This window comes from Carassius carassius, chromosome 29 (assembly GCF_963082965.1).
Source record: "Carassius carassius chromosome 29, fCarCar2.1, whole genome shotgun sequence".
NCBI lineage: Eukaryota > Metazoa > Chordata > Actinopteri > Cypriniformes > Cyprinidae > Carassius > Carassius carassius.
The window spans coordinates 22,054,478-22,075,064 of record NC_081783.1 but is presented as its reverse complement, the minus strand read 5'-3'; the positions used below and the strand labels follow the sequence as shown (position 1 = coordinate 22,075,064).

Here is a 20,587-nt window from a genome sequence, read left to right as displayed (position 1 = left end):
GCTCTGTCATTCGCTCTCTCTCTCTCTCTCTCTCTCTCTCTCTCTCTCTCTCTCGGAATATTATAAATATTGTGGTCGTGTCTATCTCCCACTCATCAGGTAATGTTGCTGCGGCTGTTATTTCGCTAAACTATATTAACTTTATAACTCAGAAATAACCCTGTCAGAAATATGAACATTGTGCATTTTCATCTTTTGACTCACAGTGTCGCTATTTACCTGCAGAACAGTGGGTCTTCAGTACACATCTCTCCACCCTGCTTGTGATGTCATACATAGGGCTTTCATCTAGTCTTTTTTTCATAGAAAATCTTTGACGCCGATTTACTGTCTGATATAAGCTACGTCTGTTATTCTAAATTGAATTTTATACATGTTTGCTTGTACATGGCAATTATTATAGTACTGGAATCAATTTCTGGTTAATATTTCAAGAATTCCAAAGGTTCCGTGTTACTGCTGAGATGTTTGGTCTTTTGTTCTTCGTGCTGATGGCGCACACCGTTAATGGAGACGTGAGCTATTCTTTTCCAGAGGAGATGAAACGAGGATCTGTGATTGGAAATATAGCAAAGGATCTCGGGCTCGATGTGAACAGACTGTCATCTCGTAAGGCTCGAATTGATACGGAAGGTAACAGAAAACGATACTGTGACATTAATCTGAATACTGGAGAACTGATCGTAGCGGAGAGAATCGACAGAGAGGAGATTTGTGGGGACAGACTTTCATGTGTTTTAAATTTTGAATTCATGCTAGAAGATCCATTAGAGCTGCATCATGTTTCAGTTCAAATTCAGGATATTAACGACAATACGCCTGTTTTCTCAAAAGATTTGATCACATTTGAAATTAGGGAATCTGCTGTTAGAGGTACACGCTATCGTTTGAATTCGGCTCATGATGCTGATATAGGACAGAATGCAGTTCAGAGATACAGTCTACAGAAGAATGATAATTTTCAATTGAGTATAAATTCAAAAGTAGACGGCGTAAAAAAACTGGAATTACTGCTAGAAAAAGAGCTGGATCGTGAGCAGCAGAAAGAGGTAACATTAATTCTCACTGCGGTAGACGGCGGGTCTCCACCGAGATCAGGTACTGTAGCCATACACGTCACTGTGCTGGATGCTAATGATAATGCTCCAGTCTTTAGTCAGGCCGTCTATAAAGTCAGTCTGCCTGAAAATTCTCCTCTAGATACTGTAGTGGTGACAGTGAGCGCTACTGATGCTGACGAGGGACAAAATGGAGAAGTGTCGTATGAATTTAGTCGTATCTCTGAAAGAGCAAGAAAGCTTTTCTACTTGAATAAAAGTACAGGTGAAATTCGGGTTACAGGTGCACTTGATTTCGAGGACGAAGCCAATTACGAAATACTAGTTGAAGGGAAAGATGGATTTGGTTTATTTAGTGATGCTAATGTTGTAATAGAACTTGCAGATGTTAATGACAATGCTCCTGAGATACGAGTGAAATCTTTGCGTAGCCCCGTTCCTGAGAATGTGTTACCCGGTACAGAGGTTGGCATCATTAATGTGCAGGACAGGGACTCTGAGAATAACGGACAGGTGCGCTGCTCCATTCAACAAAACGTCCCATTTAAACTCGTACCTTCAATCAAAAAATACTTTTCTCTGGTGACCACAGGTGAATTAGACCGCGAGCTGCTCTCTGATTATAATATTACAATTACTGCTACTGATGAGGGCTCTCCGCCTTTATCTTCCACTAAGAATATTCACCTGACTGTAGCTGACGTGAATGATAATCCACCTGTATTTCAGAAGCAGAGTTACAGAGCTCATGTGCAAGAAAATAACAAACCTGGCTCCTCTATTTGTTCAGTATCAGCTACAGACCCGGACTGGAGACAGAATGGCACTGTAGTTTATTCTCTGTTGTCCTCTGATCTCAGTGGCGCACCGGTGTCCTCCTTTCTATCCATTAACGGAGACACCGGAGTCATTCATGCCGTGAGCTCGTTTGATTACGAACAGCTGAAAAGTTTCAAAGTGCTCGTGTTAGCCAGAGACAACGGTCCTCCTCCTCTGAGAAGTAACGTGACCGTGAGTGTCTTCATAACGGATGAGAATGACAACTCCCCTCAGATATTATACCCCTCTCCGGAAGGAAACTCCTTCATGACCGAGATGGTACCCAAAGCTGCGCAGGCGCGCTCCCTGGTCTCCAAGGTGATCGCCGTGGACGCGGATTCTGGCCAGAACGCTTGGCTCTCGTATCACATTATTAAAGCGACAGATCCGGGACTTTTCACTATCGGTGTCCACAGCGGAGAGATCAGGACGCAACGGGACATTTCTGAATCTGACAGCATGAAACAGAACCTCATTGTATCCGTGAGAGATAACGGACAGCCCTCTCTCTCAGCCACGTGCGCATTGTATTTACTTATATCAGATAACTTGGCTGAAGTTCCAGAACTGAAAGACATGTCTCGCGAGGAAAGCAGCTCCAAAATGACGTTTTATTTGATCATCGCGCTGGTGTCCGTTTCCACTTTCTTCCTGACCTTCATCATCATCATCCTGGCCGTGAGGTTTTGTCGCAGGAGAAAGCCCAGACTGTTGTTTGATGGAGCTGTAGCTATTCCCAGTGCATATCTGCCTCCAAATTACGCAGATGTGGAGGGCGCGGGAACTCTCCGCAGCACTTACAATTATGACGCATACCTGACCACGGGCTCGCGCACTAGTGACTTCAAATTCGTCAGATCTTATAATGAGGATACACTGACTGGTGACTTGACTCTGAAAAAGACTCAGTCCGCTGTGGATGATCTTGAAGGGCTTGGTGTGGAAATGAGCGATTCCTTTCAGGTAGGATTGACAAAGAAATAATTTTAATATTATGGGTTTGCGAATTACTTTTATTGGCAATATACTTTCTAATGGTTTAAGGAATGCTAACATCCCTGCATCCATCTCGTTGTCTGTTCTGTGAAACAATTTTATTAACTAATTTAATTTCGTATTTATTTTTAAATCCCAGTTCACTAGTTTAGTAGAAAATTTAGATTAGCTGTCCATGGTGCTGTACAGGCCGTGTTTGTTGCTGTTGTATTCTCTATGACATCGTTACATTTGTGCATCTTGTGATTGTTTTTTTTCTTTATTTTTATTTTATTTTATTTATTTATTTTTCTTGTGAAGGACTTGAGGCTGACATGGGTGCTCCTCTGCGATTTAACGTATCTTTTCTTATTTGCTTATTTAAAGTTCTAACCTTAAAGATTACATAAGTGTGCTTATTTTAATGGACTGCCTTCCATAACAGCAGGCTCTTAAAGATTTTGAAGCTCATTTTGAAGGCTTAAAAGTAGCTTGTTTTCTTTGTATTATCTCTTTAAAATGCTCAAACAAGACCATACCAAAAAAAAAAAAAAACTTCTAAAGTTATAAATCCTCGCTCACGAGTTTATTACTGTTTTTTCATTGCTAGTTAAGGAATTCTTAATATAAATTATGTTGAAGTGACTGCCCCTTCATTGTCAATTAGATAATTATGTCTGTCTTGATAAATGCCAAATACTGTGTCGTATTTAGTTATTTGTTAGATTCTAAACGTTTTAAGCTGTTTGGTGATCTCTTAAAGAAAGAAATCTGATATCTCGTTCTATTGTCTAATAGTGATTTCAAACTAATTTTATTTTTGCGACATGCAGCCCAGCCAGCAAGCAATTTCGGCCCAGATTTGGCCCGCATGGATTTCACGTGGGCCGGTTCTGGGCCGAAACTGCTTGCTGTCTGGGAGAATGTAACAGAATCTGAAACAAATTATGCTGTTTCTAAGTAATTTAACGTTCTCCTTATCGGTATTTTTGTGAAACTGGTTTATAAAAGCAGTTTCGTATGTCAGCAATTTTCTCAACGCCCTTTACTTATTTTAGAACGGTCATAAAGCAAGTTTTCCTGTTTCTGTCCAATGTGCTGCTCTGTCATTCGCTCTCTCTCTCTCTCTCTCTCTCTCTCTCTCTCTCTCTCTCTCGGAATATTATAAATATTGTGGTCGTGTTTATCTCCCACTCATCAGGTAATGTTGCTGCGGCTGTTATTTCGCTAAACTATATTAACTGTATAACCCAGAAATAAACCTGTCAGAAATATGAACATTGTGCATTTTCTTCTTTTGACTCACAGTGTCGCTATTTACCTGCAAAACAGTGGGTCTTCAGTACACATCTCTCCACCCTGCTTGTGATGTCATACATAAGGCTTTCATCTAGTCTTTTTTTTCATAGAAAGTCTTTGACGCCGATTTACTGTCTGATATAAGCTACGTCTGTTATTCTAAATTGAATGTTAAACATGTTTGCTTGTACATGGCAACTATTATAGTACTGGAATCAATTTTTGGTTAATATTTCAAGAATTCCAAAGGTTCTGTGCTACTGCTGAGATGTTTGGTCTTTTGTTCTTCGTGCTGATGGCGCACACCGTTAATGGAGACGTGAGCTATTCTTTTCCAGAGGAGATGAAACGAGGATCTGTGATTGGAAATATAGCAAAGGATCTCGGGCTCGATGTGAACAGACTGTCATCTCGTAAGGCTCGAATTGATACGGAAGGTAACAGAAAACGATACTGTGACATTAATCTGAATACTGGAGAACTGATCGTAGCGGAGAGAATCGACAGAGAGGAGATTTGTGGGGACAGACTTTCATGTGTTTTAAATTTTGAATTCATGCTAGAAGATCCATTAGAGCTGCATCATGTTTCAGTTCAAATTCAGGATATTAACGACAATTCGCCTGTTTTCTCAAAGGATTTGATCACATTTGAAATTAGGGAATCTGCTGATAGAGGTACACGCTATCGTTTGAATGCGGCTCATGATGCTGATATAGGACAGAATGCAGTTCAGAGATACAGTCTACAGAAGAATGATAATTTTCAATTGAGTATAAATTCAAAAGTAGACGGAGTAAAAAAACTGGAATTACTGCTAGAAAAAGAGTTGGATCGTGAGCAGCAGAAAGAGGTAACATTAATTCTCACTGCGGTAGACGGCGGGTCTCCACCGAGATCAGGTACTGTAGCCATACACGTCACTGTGCTGGATGCTAATGATAATGCTCCAGTCTTTAGTCAGGCCGTCTATAAAGTCAGTCTGCCTGAAAATTCTCCTCTAGATACTGTAGTGGTGACAGTGAGTGCTACTGATGCTGACGAGGGACAAAATGGAGAAGTGTCGTATGAATTTAGTCGTATCTCTGAAAGAGCAAGAAAGCTTTTCTACTTGAATAAAAGTACAGGTGAAATTCGGGTTACAGGTGCACTTGATTTCGAGGACGAAGCCAATTACGAAATACTAGTTGAAGGGAAAGATGGATTTGGTTTATCCAGTGATGCTAATGTTGTAATAGAACTTGCAGATGTTAATGACAATGCTCCTGAGATACGAGTGAAATCTTTGCGTAGCCCCGTTCCTGAGAATGTGTTACCCGGTACAGAGGTTGGCATCATTAATGTGCAGGACAGAGACTCTGAGAATAACGGACAGGTGCGCTGCTCCATTCAGCAAAACGTCCTATTTAAACTTGTACCTTCAATCAAAAATTACTTTTCTCTGGTGACCACAGGTGAATTAGACCGCGAGCTGCTCTCTGATTATAATATTACAATTACTGCTACTGATGAGGGCTCTCCGCCTTTATCTTCCACTAAGAATATTCACCTGACTGTAGCTGACGTGAATGATAATCCACCTGTATTTCAGGAGCAGAGTTACAGAGCTCATGTGCAAGAAAATAATAAACCTGGCTCCTCTATTTGTTCAGTATCAGCTACAGACCCGGACTGGAGACAGAATGGCACTGTAGTTTATTCTCTGTTGTCCTCTGATCTCAGTGGCGCACCGGTGTCCTCCTTTCTATCCATTAACGGAGACACCGGGGTCATTCATGCCGTGAGGTCGTTTGATTACGAACAGTTAAAAGGTTTCAAAGTGCTTGTGTTAGCCAGAGACAACGGTTCTCCTCCTCTGAGCAGTAACGTGACCGTGAGTGTCTTCATAACGGATGAGAATGACAACTCCCCTCAGATATTATACCCCTCTCCGGGAGGAAACTCCTTCATGACCGAGATGGTACCCAGAGCTGCGCAGGCGCGCTCCCTGGTCTCCAAGGTGATCGCCGTGGACGCGGATTCTGGCCAGAACGCGTGGCTCTCGTATCACATTATTAAAGCAACAGATCCGGGACTTTTCACTATCGGTGTCCACAGCGGAGAGATCAGGACGCAGCGGGACATTTCTGAATCTGACAGCATGAAACAGAACTTCATTGTGTCCGTGAGAGATAACGGACAGCCCTCTCTCTCAGCCACGTGCGCATTGTATTTACTTATATCAGATAACTTGGCTGAAGTTCCAGAACTGAAAGACATGTCTCGTGACGAGAGCAGCTCCAAACTGACGTTTTATTTGATCATCGCGCTGGTGTCCGTTTCCACTTTCTTCCTGACCTTCATCATCATCATCCTTGCCGTGAAGTTTTGTCGCAGGAGAAAGCCCAGACTGTTGTTTGATGGAGCTGTAGCCATTCCTAGTGCGTATCTGCCTCCAAATTACGCAGATGTGGAGGGCGCTGGAACTCTCCGCAGCACTTACAATTATGACGCATACCTGACCACGGGCTCGCGCACTAGTGACTTCAAGTTCGTCAGATCTTATAATGAGGATACACTGACCACTGACCTGACTCTGAAAAAGATGAAATCCGCTGTGGATGATCTTGAAGGAATTGATGCGGAAATGAATGATTCCTTTCAGGTAGGACTGAAGAAGTCTTTCTTTAAAAAAATATGTTTTTAATATTTTGAGGTTACAGATTGCTTTTCTTGACAGCTTGCTTTCTAATGGTTTTATAAATGCTAACTTTCTCGCATTCCTCACGTTGTCTGTTCCCTGAAACTATTTCATGAACTACCAGTTTACTTGGATTTTAGTAAAAAGGGTATATTTATATTAGCTGTCCATGGTGCTGTACAGGCGTGTGTGATGCTGCTGACGTCTTGCTTGAGACTTGCATAATAGGAGCAAATATTATAGTAATTGAGCCGTTTCTCTTTTCAAATTCTCAGATAATATTTGGTTGTTCTATGCCCTCTAGTCATTTCATTTTCAGCAAAGTGTTATATTCATGTTTTGACATATAATAAGAGTTTATGGATGAGCTTTATTCACAAATTTAGGTTTTCTTATGCATTAGGACTGTTTATAAAATGGTCACATTTGTGGTCTTGTGATTTTTGGACTTGGTAACATGAGTGCTTCTTATTTCAAGGCAAGGCAAGGCAAGTTTATTTATATAGCACATTTCGTACACAATGGTAATTCAAAGTGCTTTACATAAAAGAAAGTAAAATAGTAATGAAGAAAAATAATAACAAGAATAAAACAAGCAATTTTAAAACTTTTAAAATTATTAAAACTGTACTTATTTAAAATGAATTTAAAACAGTAAGAAAATGATTTTACATAAAATTAAATAAAAAAAAACAGTGAAAATATATATTGCAATCAGTTCGGACATTGCACAGTGCTCATTCAATAAATGCACAGCTAAACAGATGAGTTTTAAGTCTAGATTTAAATGTGACCAGTGTTTTAGCACATCTGGTCTCTTCTGGAAGCTGATTCCAACTGCGGGCGGCATAGTAACTAAAGGAGGACTCCCCTTGTTTTGTGTGAACCCTTGGTATTTCTAACTGACTCGATCCTAATGATCTGAGTGCTCTGTTAGGTTTATATTCAGTGAGCATATCTGCAATATATTTCGGTCCTAGGTCATTTAGTGACTTATATACGAGTAAAAGTACTTTAAAATCAATCCTAAATGTAACTGGAAGCCAGTGTAATGACCTGAGGACTGGTGTGATATGCTCATATTTTCTGGTTCTAGTCAGAATCCTGGCAGCAGCGTTCTGGATGAGCTGCAGCTGTCTAATGGTCTTTTTGGGAAGGCCGGTGAGGAGCCCATTACAATAGTCCACCCTGCTGGTGATGAAGGCATGAACAAGTTTCTCCAAGTCTTGGCTGGAAACAAAAGATCTAATTCTTGCAATGTTTTTTTAAATGATAGTATGCTGATTTAGTTACTGCTTTGACATGATTATTGAAACTAAGGTCTGTCTCCAGAATCACACCAAGATTCCTGACTTGATTTTTAGTTGTTTGACCCCTAGAGTTAAGGTATGCATTCACCTTGAACACTTCATCTTTGTTTCCAAATGCAATGACTTCAGTTTTTTCCTTGTTTAACTGAAGAAAGTTCTGGCACATCCAACTATTAATTTCATCAATGCATTGGCAGAGGGAGTCAATTGGGCTGTAGTCATTTGGAGATAAGGCTAGGTAAATCTGGGTATCATCAGCATAGCTGTGATAGGCAATTTGGTTCTTTCTCATTATTTGACTTAGGGGAAGCATATACAGGCTAAACAAGAGCGGTGCAAGAATTGACCCTTGTGGGACTCCGCATGTCATGGACGTCCACTTAGACTTATGCTCTCCTAGACTCACATAATAACCTCTCCCTTCTAAGTATGACCTGAACCATTTGAGTACCATCCCAGAAAGCCCGACCCAGGTTACCAGTCTCTCTAGTAGTATGTTATGATCGACAGTGTCAAACGCAGCACTGAGATCTAGCAATACCAGCACCGATATTTTGCCAGAGTCACAATTTAAGCGAATATCATTTATTATCTTAATGAGTGCTGTCTCTGTGCTGTGATGCGGTCGAAAACCAGATTGAAAATTGTCCAGGTATCCATTTGAGTGTAAGTATTTGTTCAGCTGATTAAAAACTATCTTTTCTATAATTTTACCTATAAAAGGAAGATTAGATATTGGTCTAAAATTGCTCAAAATGGTGTTATCAAGATTGCTCTTTTTCAGGAGGGGCTTAACAACTGCATTTTTTAAGGAGTTTGGAAATGTCCCAGAAAGAAGTGAGGCGTTCACCACTTCTAAAAGATCTGCTTCTAAGCAGTTAAACACATTTTTGAAAAAAGATGTGGAAAGTGTATCAAGATAGCAGGTTGACGATTTTAGGTGCTGCATGTCTTCCAGAATTTTGCTATCAATTGCTTCAAAAATCGACATAGTATCTTTTTTATATTGTGGCCTAATCTGTCTGACCTCTGCATTACTTGAGGATGTGCTAATCGCCTTCCTGATATTGATGATCTTATCAGAAAAGAAGGATGCAAACTCATTGCATTTGCTGTCTGAGAGCATTTCACTGGGAATCTGACTTGGGGGGTTTGTCAGTCTCTCAACAGTGGCAAAAAGAGTACGAGTGTTATAAGGTTACTGTTTATAAGGTTTGAGAAGAAATTCTGTCTAGCTGTGGCTAGTTTCACATTAAAAGCATGAAGGCTGTCTTTGTAGATGCTATAGTGAATTTCAAGTTTTGTCTTCCGCCACATCCTCTCGGCTTTTCTGCATTGTCTTTTCATAGTCTGAACTGGTGTTGATCTTCTCCAAACTGATTTCTGTCTGTTTGTTTTCTTTCTGATTATTATTGGAGCAATATCATCAATAACATTCTTAACTTTTGAGTTGAATGAATCAAGGAGAGTATCAACAGAGTCTGCAGAAATGCTTGGTGTTAAAGATATAGCCTCCATAAATAGTACACTTGTGTTCTCGTTAATACATCTCCTTCTGACAGAGACCGATCTAGATTCAGTTGTAGCAGACAACAAAATTTCAAAGAAAATACAGAAATTATCAGATAGTGCTATGTCCTTAATGACAATGGATGAATTGTTTAGACCCCTACTGATGATTAAGTCTAGAGTGTGTCCACCTTTGTGTGTGGGTCCATGCACATGCTGAGTCAAGTCAAAAGTGTTTAGAACCGTTAACATTTCTTTTGTAGTTTTGTTTTCTGAATTATCTATGTGAATATTAAAATCCCCTGCAATAGCAAAACAGTCAAACTCTGAGGAAATCATTGATAACATTTCTGTGACCTCTTCAACAAAGGCTGGAGAGTATTTTGGAGGCCTGTAAAAAATATTAAACAGAATGCGTGGAGCACCTTTCAGCACAATCCCTAGATATTCAAAAGACAAGTACTGACCAAATGACACTTGCTTGCATTGATAGACATCTTTAAATATAGCAGCTACACCCCCACCTCTCCTAACAGTCCTGCAGACACTCATGTAAGTGAAGTTAGGAGGGGCTGCTTCATTAAGGACTGTTGCATTGCAGCTGTCTTCAAGCCATGTTTCGTTTAGAAACATAAAATCCAGATTGTTTGTGGTTATAAAGTCATTGATTAGAAATGATTTATTTTTTAGTGAGTGAATGTTTAAAGATGCTAACTTGATGGCTGTGCTTTGTGTCTTTACATCAATCTTAGTTTGATGCATAATAGGCCGCAGATTAGATGAGTTTGCCCTTCGGCTTGAGATGGCCTTAGACTTTCTATCACGTGTCGAATTAACCATTTCATGTCGAATTAACCATTGGTGTATTTGTAATATTCTAACCTTACAGATTCAATTAGTATTTTAATAGACTACCTTCACTGACAACAGGCTCTGGCAGATTTTGAAGTTTATTTTTAAGTCTAAGGAGTTGTTCGTGAATTTTAAGTCATGAACCGTGTTTCATGAGTCGCTGTTTATGCATATTTGACGGAATCCTTAATATAAATAATTTTGTAGAAGTAGTTGACATTTTATCTGTTTACTACTTGTCAGCGAGAACTGTATCTGCCGTGAGATAGATTTTTAAAGCTTGTGACTAATTTCAATATAACTGTCACATCTTATAATAAAGGTACGCTGACTGCTAACCTGACTCTGAGAAAAACTCAGTCTGCCGTGGATGATCTTGAAGGGTTTAATGCGGAGGCGAACTGTCTTTTTTATTACTATTATTATTATTTTTTTTTTAAGTTTGAAGCTGTTTTGTGATCCTTCTTCATCGATTAATTAGTTATGTGAAATTGGCTTATAAAAGGAGTTTCTCATATCATACACTTTTAAAACGTTCTTTTAGTCTGATTATAATTGTCATAGAGCATGTTTTCTTGTTGCTGTCTGTGATCTGTCAGTTCACATTTAGTGTATTTTTATGTGATGTAGATCACGATCTCGCTATGTGCTTGCTTATTCATTCATTAATTCATTCATTCATGCATTCATTCATTCAGGTAATGTTATAAATATTGTGGTGGTGTTTATCTCCCAGTCATCAGGCAATGTTGTTGCCGGCCATTGTTTTGCTTAAACGATTTTCGCTATAACCCACACATAATCCTGTCAAAGTGAATATTATACAGTTTCTACATTTAACTCACAGTGTCGCTGTTTACCTGCAAAACAATGTGTGTCTTCAGTATACATCTCTCCACCCTGCTTGTGACGTCATATAGGGCTTGCATCTCATCTCTTTTTAGAAAATCGTCGACATTGACTGCATAATGTAATCTACGTCTGTTATTCTAAATTGGGTTATATGCTTGTTTTCTTGTGCGTTAAGATTGTTATATTATTGTATTCAATTTCTGCTTCATATCTGAAGCATTCCAAATGTTCTGGTTGACTGCTGAGATGTTTGGCCTTTTGTTCTTCGTGCTGATGGCGCACACCGCTAATGGAGACGTGAGCTACTCTTTTCCAGAGGAGATGAAACGCGGATCTGTGATTGGAAATATAGCAAAGGATCTCCGGCTTGATGTGAACAGACTGTCATCTCGAAAAGCGCGGACTGATACTGAAGGTAACAGAAAACGATACTGTGACATTAATCTGAATACTGGAGAACTGATCGTAGCGGAGAGAATCGACAGAGAGGGGCTTTGTGGAAAGAAAGCTTCATGTGTCATAAATCAGCAGCTTGTCCTTGAAAGTCCTTTAGAACTGCATCGTTTTATTCTTAATGTTGAAGACATAAATGATAATTCACCACAGTTCACAGGGAGTGTTATTGAATTCGAAATAAGGGAGTCAGCACTAAAAGGATCTCATTACTTATTAGATGAGGCCCACGATGCAGATATAGGTATGAATTCAGTGCAGTCTTACGTGTTGCAAGAAAATGAAAACTTTCTTCTTCATGTAGTAACGGGTGCAAGTGGTAGAAAATATGGAGAGCTCGTGCTGAATAAAGAGTTGGATCGTGAGCAGCAGAAAGAGGTGACATTAATTCTCACTGCGGTAGACGGCGGGACTCCACCGAGATCAGGTACTGTAGCCATACACGTCACTGTGCTGGATGCTAATGATAATGCTCCAGTCTTTAGTCAGGCCGTCTTTAAAGTCAGTCTGCCTGAAAATACTCCTCTAGATACTGTAGTGGTGACAGTGAGCGCTACTGATGCTGACGAGGGACAAAACGGAGAAGTGTCTTATGCATTTAGTCATTTATCTGAAATTGTCCGGCAATTATTTTTCCTTGATGCAATGTCTGGACAAATTGAATTAAATTAAAGGGACTCGTTGATTTTGAGGAGGAGAGTTCAATCGAACTGCCGATTCAAGCTAAAGATGGTCAAGGGCTAGCCAGTCATTGTACAGTAATAATAGACGTAATTGATGCCAATGATAACACCCCTATAATAGTAGCAAGTTCTCTTAACAGTCCTGTTCCTGAGAATGTGTTACCCGGTACAGAGGTTGGCATCATTAATGTTCAGGACAGAGACTCTGAGAATAACGGACAGGTGCGCTGCTCCATTCAGCAAAACGTCCCATTTAAACTTGTACCTTCAATCAAAAATTACTACTCCCTGGTGACCATAGGTGAATTAGACCGCGAGCTGCTCTCTGATTATAATATTACAATTACTGCAACTGATGAGGGCTCTCCGCCTTTATCTTCCACTAAGAATATTCACCTGACTGTAGCTGACGTGAATGATAATCCACCTGTATTTCAGGAGCGGAGTTACAGAGCTCATGTGCAAGAAAATAACAAACCTGGTTCCTCTATTTGTTTAGTATCAGCTACAGACCCGGACTGGAGACAGAATGGCACTGTAGTTTATTCTCTGTTGTCCTCTGATCTCAGTGGCGCACCGGTGTCCTCCTTTCTATCCATTAACGGAGACACCGGGGTCATTCATGCCGTGAGGTCGTTTGATTACGAACAGCTGAAAAGTTTCAAAGTGCTCGTGTTAGCCAGAGACAACGGGTCTCCTCCTCTGAGCAGTAACGTGACCGTGAGTGTCTTCATAACGGATGAGAATGACAACTCCCCTCAGATATTATACCCCTCTCCGGGAGGAAACTCCTTCATGACCGAGATGGTACCCAAAGCTGCACAGGCGCGCTCCCTGGTCTCCAAGGTGATCGCCGTGGACGCGGATTCTGGCCAGAACGCGTGGCTCTCGTATCACATTATTAAAGCGACAGATCCGGGACTTTTCATTATCGGTGTCCACAGCGGAGAGATCAGGACGCAGCGGGACATTTCTGAATCTGACAACATGAAACAGAACCTCATTGTGTCCGTGAGAGATAAGGGACAGCCCTCTCTCTCAGCCACGTGTCCATTGTATTTACTTATATATATCCGATAACTTGGCTGAAGTTCCAGAACTGAAAGACATGTCTCGTGACGAGAGCAGCTCCAAACTGACGTTTTATGTGATCATCGCGCTGGTGTCCGTTTCCACTTTCTTCCTGACCTTCATCATCATCATCCTGGCAGTAAGGTTTTGTCTCAGGAGAAAGCCCAGACTGTTGTTTGATGGAGCTGTAGCCATTCCTAGCGCGTATCTTCCTCCAAATTACGCAGAGGCACTTACAATTATGACTAGTGACTTCAAGTTCGTCAGATCTTATAATGAGGATACACTGACCACTGACCTGACTCTGAAAAAGACTCAATCCGCTGTGGATGATCTCGAAGGACTTGATGCGGAAGTGAGCGATTCCTTTCAGGTAGGACTGTTGTGTGTCTGTGTGTGTGTGTGTGTGTATATATATATATATATATGTATATATATATATACTCTTTTGTATAAATAATTTAATGGCCTTGGTTTACAAGTTAGATTTTTATGTTGTAAGTTGTCTGCTTGTATTGAAACAAGATATTCTTAAAAAGGTCATGTAACCACTTCACACAAAATCACATGCAAAATACATGAAGAAACACAAGCGTATCATACAGTCACACATGTGATTTAAATATATATATATATACAGCCAAGTGTGGTGACCCACTCATAACACAGAATTCGTGCTCTGCATTTAACCCTTCCAAAGTGCGCACATATTCGGAGCAGTGGGCAGCCATTTATGCTGAAGACCCCGGGGAGCAGTTGGGGGTTCAGTGCCTTGCTCAAGGGCGTGGTATTGCCGGCCCGAGGCTAGAACCCACAACCTTAGGGTTTGAAGACAAACTCACTAATTCTCTCTAATTGTCTAATATCTCTAATCACTAGGCCACGACTAGGTCAGTCTGGTAGTTACATTTTTTTGTTTATGTAATTCTGCTTATTATCTCTGCTTATTCTCAGTCATGTGGCATGCTACCAGGAATTCATTGTTGTTGTTGTTGTTGTTTTCAATTTGATTAAGAGTTTAAAGATGTTAGTGGTGGTGGTCTTTTGGAAATTACTGCGAAATGTGTCTCATTCTATTGATTCAACATCAGTTTGTGTTTACATGGCGATTCTAGTTTGTATTTCAATCCGTGACTTATTTGTTGTTTGCGTATTGCTTTGCAATTCTTTTTATCGATATGTTGCATGTGTTTAATAAGCGTATAAATAGATTCAGATACAGACGTCAGTAATCTTTCAAATTTCCTATCCAAGTAAAATTATGGATATAATCTCTCTCTGTCTCTCTGATGCATGCTGGAAGGTTGGGATAGTGTGGTGGTGAGAGCTGTTGTGTGAGCGTTGAGAACTTTCTTGCGTTTTCTTATTTACATTTCCTTTTTTTCCTTCCAGAAAATACATCTTTTAGGAAACAAATTGTAAATATAGCGGGTGTTGTGACATTCGAAGCGGGTGATGATTAGCATTATCACTCCGCGATGGTTTTAGATGTGTTCCTGAGGATAAGGCCACAGTGGAGGATGTGTTAATTGCAGTTGGCGATCAAATTGGTCATGAGAACATTGTATCTGCTTCACGGATGAATCAGGCTGTCGTTGTTTTTTTTGAAGAAACAAAATTTAGTGAATCGTTTAATTGTAAATGGCCTTACTGTTAAAGACGCTTTTGTGCAATTTTCTCCAATGTATATATTGACAACAAAGGTTACAATTTAAAATATCCCGCCTTTCGTATCAAATTACGTTTTGCAACGCGTTTTGGAAAAAAATGTTAGTCCCTTTAAAACTGTTGCGCTTGGATGTAAACATCCGGTGCTGAATCGCGTCGCGTATTTTAGACGTTTACATGGTGCTTGAATCGCCTGAGAATACACTGTATATAAATTTTCGCGTGAAACACAAGGGAAGATTATATATGGTGTATGCAACTACCGGCAGCATAAGATGTTTCGTGTGTGGAGACAGCGGACACAAACGCCTGATGTATCCACATAAGAAAACAGGTGCAGAGAGCGCGGCAGGAGCAGAGGACGAGGGCGAAAACAATAGCGTTGATGCGGCCCAAGATGAGGTTGTTCCATTAGTTGAGGTGAGAGAGGTTAATTCAGATGCTGTGTTATCGGCTGTTGCCACTGAAAATGAGGACGTGGTTGCTATTGTAGCCCCAGAGATTAGCATAACTGATCTAGTTGTTTCTGATGTTAACAATAAAGAAGTAGCTAGTAACAGTGGTACTAAAACGGGGGAGAGTGCAAATGATGGGAATGAATTGTTTTCAAGCGTCTTGAATAATGAGGAAATGGAGGAGGAGCAGTCTGATGATACTGAGCCACAAGTTTCTATGTGGGAAAATGATGGTAGTGTATTTAATAAATCTCAGACAGTTTTTTCGTGAGTTTTCAATAAAGATTCATTGTATAGTCTGGAAGAATTTTTTTTTTGGACGAAACGTATGGTAAACAAATTAACAAATTATTTCTTCTCAGATGTAGACAAGTTTGTTCACTCTGTTAGTTTCTATCAGAATACTGTTGGAGTTGATGAACTTTGTGAGAAGAAGCATTTTCATTTGAGGAACTGAGGAACCTCATATACAGTCCTCAAGTGCATTGTCAAAACTTATTAAAGATTTCCAGCTTTTGGATATGTGGAGAATTAAACACCCAAATGAGAGACAGTATACATGGATTAAGGCTTTTAATAATCAAGTAAGTGCTGCCCGACTTGATAGATTCTATATGTCAAAATCTTTTAACAGTAGAGTAATTGAGTGTTGCATTTGTCCTGTGCGTTTTTCTGATCATCATTTAGTTATTATGACAATGAACTAGGTCAAATGCACCTAGAAAATCTGCGTACAGACATTTTAATGTAAAATTGCTGCAGTATGCTGCGTTTTGTGAAAATTTTGTTTTCTTTTGGGATGATTGGATAAAAGAAAAGGTTTTTTTTGAAAACTTGAAACAAATGGAGTTAATTGATGTTAACTAAAGTTCGGCAGCAGGGCCACGCCTCAAACAATCACCTGACTTCCAAAACCTCCATATATACCGGGCCACCTCATTCCGCTCTGCTAGTCTCGTTCTCTCGAACCCACCCTTCCCTCCCTTTCTCATCCATTCAGCCAACCTTATCCCACATTATATTTCTATCAGGTGGTATCAGGGGGTCCTCATTGTCTGGCCTAAATATATGCTAGAGACGGTACCCCCACCCTGAGTCTCCCTGAGCCATCAATTCAAGATGCCCTGATCAACCTGACCATCATCCCATTCCCTCAACCCCTTCATCCTCTTTCTACTCTTTCCCAGTTTCATAGCTTGTTTGTGTAGAAATCTGTAGAAATGAGAAACCATGCTGTGGATTTTTATTCAAGCTTTTATGCTGCAGAGAACTGTGAAAACAGTGACTGTATGACACAGCTTCTTCAGGGTCTTCCTCAAATGGACTCTGGTTCTAAAACTGTCCTGGATGCTGGTATGACATTTGAGGAAGTTACTGCTGCTGTGCGACAATTTAATTCAGGACGATCCCCTGGATTAGATGGACTACCAGCAGACTTTATAAACGTTTTTGAGGTTTTATGTGAATCCTTAAGAGAAGGTGTTTAACCAAATTCCTGTCAATATGCGGTCTTATCACTGTTACCAAAGAAGGGGGATTTAGCCCTTTTAAAGAACTGGCGTCCTGTTGCCCTTCTTACAAAATAATATAAAATATTCTCAATATGTCTGGCAAATAGATTCAAAAATGTTTCAGGTTTGATTGTACACAACGAACAGTCATATTGCATTCCAAAACGGTCCATTATGGATCATTTGTTTTTAGTGCGAGACATTGTGGATATTTGTAATGGTTTCAATGTAAATGTTGGGTTTATTGCCTTGGATCAAGAAAAAGCTTTTGAATCGTGTGGATCACAATTACCTTTTAATGTATTGAAGGTTTTTGGTTTTGGAGAAACTTTTTTAAAATTTGATACAGTTATTATATAATGGTGCATCATGCATGGTTAAGATAGGGGCACGTTGAGTCGGCCAATTCCTATTTATAAGGGGTATTAGCCAAGGCTGTCCATTGTCTGGCCAACTATACAGTTAAGCAATTGAGCCCCTGATTTTCAGACTTCGAGAAAGACTGTCAGGTTTTAATGTGCCTGGTCTCTCTTTAGATTCAAGAATGTCTCTCTCTGCCTATGCTGATGATATTACAGTTTTTGTAAACAATGCTGAATATATTAACTGTCTATCTGAGGTACTTAGACTTTGTGAGAAAGCTTCATCAGCTAAAGTGAACTGGGCAAAAAGTGAAACTTTTTGGGCTGGTAAAGGGGAGTTTGAGAGTCTCCCAAAGTTACCTGGAGACCTTAAGTGGGGCAGAGAGGGACTTAAATTATTGGGCATTTTTGGGGGGTCAAATGATGATCTAAAGAAAAATTGGGAGGGGCTAGTGGAGAAAGTGTGCAGCAAGTTGTCTAAATGGAAATGGTTGCTGCCACAGTTGTCCTATAGGGGGAGGATTTTAGTGAACAATAATTTGGTTACCCTTTACCCTGTGGCATAAAATAACTGTGTTACAGCCACCTGTTGGACTTGTTGTGGAGATTCAAAGGCAACTTGTGAATTTTTTTGGTCTGGGCAACACTGGATTTGTGCTGCTGCATTATACCTTCCAGTTCAAGAGGGAGGCCAAGGATTGATCGACATCAGATCCAGAATCATGGCTTTCCGTTTGCAAGGAGCTCAGAGACTGTTGTATCACACGGATGCTTCATGGATTAAGACAGCTTCTGCTCTTCTCAGGAGGGTCAGAGGTGTGGGTTTGGACAAACATCTGTTTTTAATAGCGCTCCAGAATGAGGACTGTGTGAATTTGACTGTTTTCTATCAGTCAGTTCTGGAAGCATGGAAGGTGTTAACCATTTTACGTACACCGAACACACATGCTGGATTATGGCTTTTTGAAGAGCCACTTTTTCTTAATGACTTTCTACCATCAAGACTTGTGTCTGGACCCAGCTTGCGTGCATGTTTCACTGCTGCAGGATGTACAAAGCTGGGACATATTTTGACCAAGAGTTTAGAGGAACTTAGTGAAAGGACTGGAGTGAGATCTCTGAGATTGCTGAAACAAGCTACAACTGGAATTTTAAAGTCTTTGCAGGCGGACCATAAGGTTTTTACAAATGACTATAGCATCTAATCAATGGAGAAAGGGTGTTCCTTATGTTTTCCCTTCTCTGAATGTGACTATTGCCGTGGGAGAATGGCAAGATGATGAGAACTGTCTTTTGTCTTTTGAAACCCCTCAGCTTGGAGTTTTTGAGGAAGTGGGGAAAAAGCCCTCTATATGTCCTGTGTGGAAGCATCCAATGCTGGTCCCTTGGACTTGCTTCAAGTAAATGGACTGATTTTTTGGAGTTCTTTCCTCCCCTAGAGGCTGCTGGCGGTCATTATACAAACGCCCCATTATTAAAAGAATGGGAGATTTTCAGTGGAGGATCATTCATGGGGCGATAGCCACAAACAGATACATGGTGCACATTGATCCTTCTGTAGGGGTGGGCTGTCCCTTCTGTAAAGAGTTCGAAACGGTTTTTCATCTATTTGTACAGTGTGCTCGGCTAAACGATTTGTTTCATTTTTATCCCAATGGTTCATTGAAATTGGTGAAGCTTTCTCTTATGAAATGTTTATATATGGTCCAAGGTATACGGAAAAAAGGAAAAGTCAGTTGACTTTACTCAATTTTTTTGTCTGGAACAGCTAAACTTGCTATATGGAAATCCAGAAAGAATAAGTTGTCAGGACAGGGTTCTCTGGATGTGTTGATGACCTTCAAAGGCTTGGTGGCGGCTAGGCTTAGAATAGAGCATGCCGATTATAAAATGGTAAATTGTGTAGAATCTTTCATGTATATTTGGGGGATAAATGAGGTCCTTTGCACAGTAAATGACGATGATGATTTGCTTGCTTTTTAAAAGGTTTCTCATTTTAGCATTAATACTATAGCTGTTCTTGTTTTGTTCTAAATAAAGGTGTATTTAAATTCAATTCTCTCTCTCTCTCTCTCTCTCTCTCTCTCTCTGTCTGTCTGCGCACGCACGCATGTGCGAGCGTGGTGTGAAGATTGGAGCATGTTCGTTAGAGGGAGCGTTAGAGGGAAAACTGTTATTTTTTTCCCATTTTTTTGTTCTTTTCCCCTTTTTTCTTATTATTTTCCAAGTTATTATTATTATCTAGAGAAAAAAAAAAGTATTTCTCAAACGCACGCGGCTTTTGTCTCGTGACGGAATGGCATCTGATCGTGTACAGGTAAATCCTCACCTGTCGATGCGAATTTGGTGCAGGTGTGTGCCCGAGCCTGGCTTTAGCGTGGAGGAGGTACTTGTGGTGGTGTAAGAATCAGTTGGTTTTGAGAACATTCTCTCAGCATCACGAATGAAATAAGGCTATTGCAGTGTTTTTGAAAACAGAACAGTTAGTAAATCAGTTGACGGAGAGTGGAATTTGGATTAAAGAAATGTTTGTGCTGGTAACTCCTTTAGCAACTCCTTCAGAATATGACCCCAATAAATTGCATAAGCATTTTCACATAAAGAACACACATAAGCAGTGGTGAAGTATCTAGGAGACATTGCCAGAGCAAACTGATATTTACTGACATACTAGTTCAAAAAAAAAAATTATAATAATATATATATATATATATATATATATATATATATATATATATATATATATATATATATATATATATATATAAATAAAATCTAAATAATCATGAGACCATTTTAATTGATATACTTAAGTTTTTTTATGTATTTTTACATACCTCAAATCTGGTGAAGATTTTGTACTTTGCTTTATCAATCATTTCTGTGCAAAACACTTAAAAAAAATAAAACAAATTAATAAAAATTCCTTCCAAATATAAAAGTGAACATTTCTGCTGGAGAACTTTCTGGCCACACAGCTTTGTATAGGGATTTAATTTGGTGCTCCTCTGCTTGTTGGTATGTAGTATG

General features: G+C 39.8%; 1 protein-coding gene and 1 pseudogene across 16 annotated transcripts in view; both read left to right on the top strand.

Moving 5' to 3' along the window:
• The window catches only part of LOC132109885 (protocadherin gamma-A12-like), a 176,037-nt gene that overhangs the window by 31,581 nt on the left and 123,869 nt on the right, over nucleotides 1-20,587 (top strand). The window contains exon 1 of one of the 16 annotated variants that reach the window (XM_059516306.1): nucleotides 302-2,840. The exons of 12 other annotated variants lie outside the window; for them this stretch is intronic. In XM_059516306.1, coding sequence (XP_059372289.1) covers nucleotides 465-2,840 — 2,376 coding nt within the window. In that variant the 5' untranslated portion in view covers nucleotides 302-464. Of the gene's footprint in view, nucleotides 1-301; nucleotides 2,841-4,362; nucleotides 6,796-20,587 lie in introns of those variants that run through there. 3 more of the 16 variants (XM_059516324.1, XM_059516308.1, XM_059516325.1) reach the window with 3 other exon arrangements.
• Nucleotides 11,414-18,259, top strand: LOC132109291 (protocadherin beta-15-like; annotated as a pseudogene).